The sequence below is a fragment of the Orycteropus afer genome, unplaced genomic scaffold (genome assembly GCF_000298275.1).
Source record: "Orycteropus afer afer isolate SDZICR_OR568_19922 unplaced genomic scaffold, OryAfe1.0 scaffold00002, whole genome shotgun sequence".
In the NCBI taxonomy this organism is placed as follows: Eukaryota; Metazoa; Chordata; class Mammalia; order Tubulidentata; family Orycteropodidae; genus Orycteropus; species Orycteropus afer.
In genome coordinates this window covers 24122185-24124590 of record NW_006921589.1, presented here as the reverse complement: position 1 = coordinate 24124590, position 2406 = coordinate 24122185, and the positions used below count along the sequence as shown (strand labels likewise).

Here is a 2406-nt window from a genome sequence, read left to right as displayed (position 1 = left end):
TTCCTTCTGAGGCGTGGGTTTGAAACGCCAGCCTTCTGGTTAGCAGTCAAATGCCTTAGGCACTACGCCACCAGGGCTCCCCTAAAGGCACTAAAGGGGTTTCCAGTTTTACAAAAAGTAGTGCATTTTCTATAGGACTCGGTCATAATCAAATAAGAGAATGTCTAACAGTGGAATTCTGGGCTGATGAAGCCTTATTAGGGTCCCTGGTGGTGCAAACAATTTGTGCTGGACTGTCAGCCAAAAGGTTGGCAGTTTGAACCCACTCAGTGGCAGTATGGAAAAAAGGCCTGGCAATCTGTTTCCATAAAGATTACAGTCAAGAAAACCCCACAGAGCAGTTCCACTCCATAACACATGGTGTCGCCATGAGTTAGAATAAACTTGACAGCAATAGTTCTGGTTTTTGGTTGGGATTTTATCTGGTTTACACCGTGGTATTGCAGGGACTCTCAGAATCACACTGTTAGTTACTTGTTTTGCCTAATCAAAAGGTAGGGCTTGAGCTCCTAGATGTTCAAAATAATGTGACAGGTTCTCTCTCCTGTCATCCTCATCACAACCCTATGAATTAGCTACTCTGCATTATTAGGATTTGACAGATGATGGAACTGAGAAATAGCCTAAGTAACCAGGGTAAGCCCACCTGATGGGAAAGGAGTTAATCTCTTGCTTATTCATCACCAGAGGCATTGACACTTTGAATTCTTATATACTATTAATTCTTAATATACTATTTATTCCCAGTAGAGGTGGATTCAATTTTAGCAAAGTAAAATAAAACATACTTTTTCAATGGAAGGAAACACTAGAGATGCTAATAAAAAGGAAAGGGAATAATGTAGTAAAAGCCAGAGAAAGAAGGGTTCCTGTCCCCTGTAGAATGCATAACTTGAGCATTGATTTGACTGCACGGCACAGGAAGACCAGGTGAAGCTGTACTTACGTAGGGAATGAGGCGGCAGGAGCGGATGGAGTCGTTGAAGCCCATCCACTGCTGGTAGTCGGGGTACTCGCCGCGGCGCAGGAAGTACTGGCAACCCGAGTAGTTGGGCTGCTCATAGAGCATCCAGCAGCCGCTGTCCACACGCACCGAGTTGCAGCGGCTCAAGTAGGGCTGCAGGTTGGAGTGGTCGCTGCTGCATTCATATGAGCGACCCTGGAAGCCCCGGTCCTCGTAGAAAGTGATCTGCAAGACAAAGGGAGGAAAGGGCTCAAAGGCCTGGCTCTCGGAAACCGTTTGCTGGGGACCCTCCCCAGGGCCTTCCCGCTGGGCTCACCTTCCCCATGGCTGGTTGAGTGGATGGTGCAGTTGAGTGTGATGGGCCGCAGCGCAGTGGGTCTATATAACAGGCGGCTGCTGCATTGGCAAGAACAACACAAAAGGGGCCCGCGGTGGGGGGCGGGGGGACGAGTAGGGGGATTTTCTCTCTCTCCCCTTTTTTATCTATATAATGACTGTCGGCCTTTATTGTATGCTCCCTCTTAGACTCTCCAGAGCTTTCTAATTGATGACTGTGGTCAAAATTGTCGCTTGTTGCCACTCAGGGTTTAAACGAGGCCCATCTGGGAAACTGGAATTGAACAATGGGGCTTAATCAAGTAAACTATTACAACTAAATATTTTACTTATTTTTTCGATTTCAGAATAATGTAATAACAACTCGCCATAATGACCAAGGCTGAAGTTTAGGTTAGAGAACATTTTCTTAGTGTGAAAATAAGGGCCATCAGGATGGCCTTGCCTTCTCCATGTGATGTTTAAAGTGGGATGGTGCCACCTCTGTTATTACCTGACATTAGAATTGACCCGCAGGTGCGCCTACCATAAAATAAGTTTTCTAGGTGTTATGGATTAAATTGTGTCCTTACCCTACTCCAAAAAAAATCGTTGGAATCCTCAATCTTCCACTTGCAGACTCCAACACAAAGAAAGGGGATCCAACAGAATGCAGAGTTTATTGAATACTATCATTAATACCACGCACAAGTAAAATTTTGCTGAAGACGATTGAGAAATGTCTGCAACAGTATGTTGACAGAGAACTGCCAGAAATTCAAACCAGATTCATAAGAGGATGTGGAACAAGGAATGTCATTGCTGATGTCAGATCGATCTCAGTTGAAGGCAGAGAATACAAAAAAGATGTTTACTTGTGTTTTATTGACTATACAAAGGCACTTGATTTTGTGGATTATAACAAATAATGCATAACATTGAGAAGAATGGGAATTCTGGGACACTTAATTGTGGTCATGTGGACCCTGTACAAAGATCAAGAAGCAGTTATTCAAACAGAACCAGGGAATACTGCATAATTTAAAATCAAGAAAGATGTGTGTCCAGGTGATATCCTTTCACCATACTTAGTCAGGCTGTATGCTGAGCAAATAATCTGAGAAGCC

The 2406-nt window shown here is 44.1% G+C and overlaps 1 protein-coding gene across 1 annotated transcript in view; it reads right to left on the bottom strand.

Moving 5' to 3' along the window:
* LOC103191823 (gamma-crystallin D) overlaps window positions 1-1289 on the bottom strand; it is a 2929-nt gene extending 1640 nt beyond the window's left edge. Inside the window, exons 1-3 of the mRNA XM_042782848.1 lie at window positions 1281-1289; window positions 947-1189; window positions 863-876 (exon numbers count right to left, since the gene is read on the bottom strand). Of these exons, the coding sequence (XP_042638782.1) occupies window positions 863-876; window positions 947-1189; window positions 1281-1289 (266 nt within the window). The remainder of the gene's footprint in view (window positions 1-862; window positions 877-946; window positions 1190-1280) is intronic.
* Between the last annotated feature and the right edge of the window lie 1117 nt (window positions 1290-2406).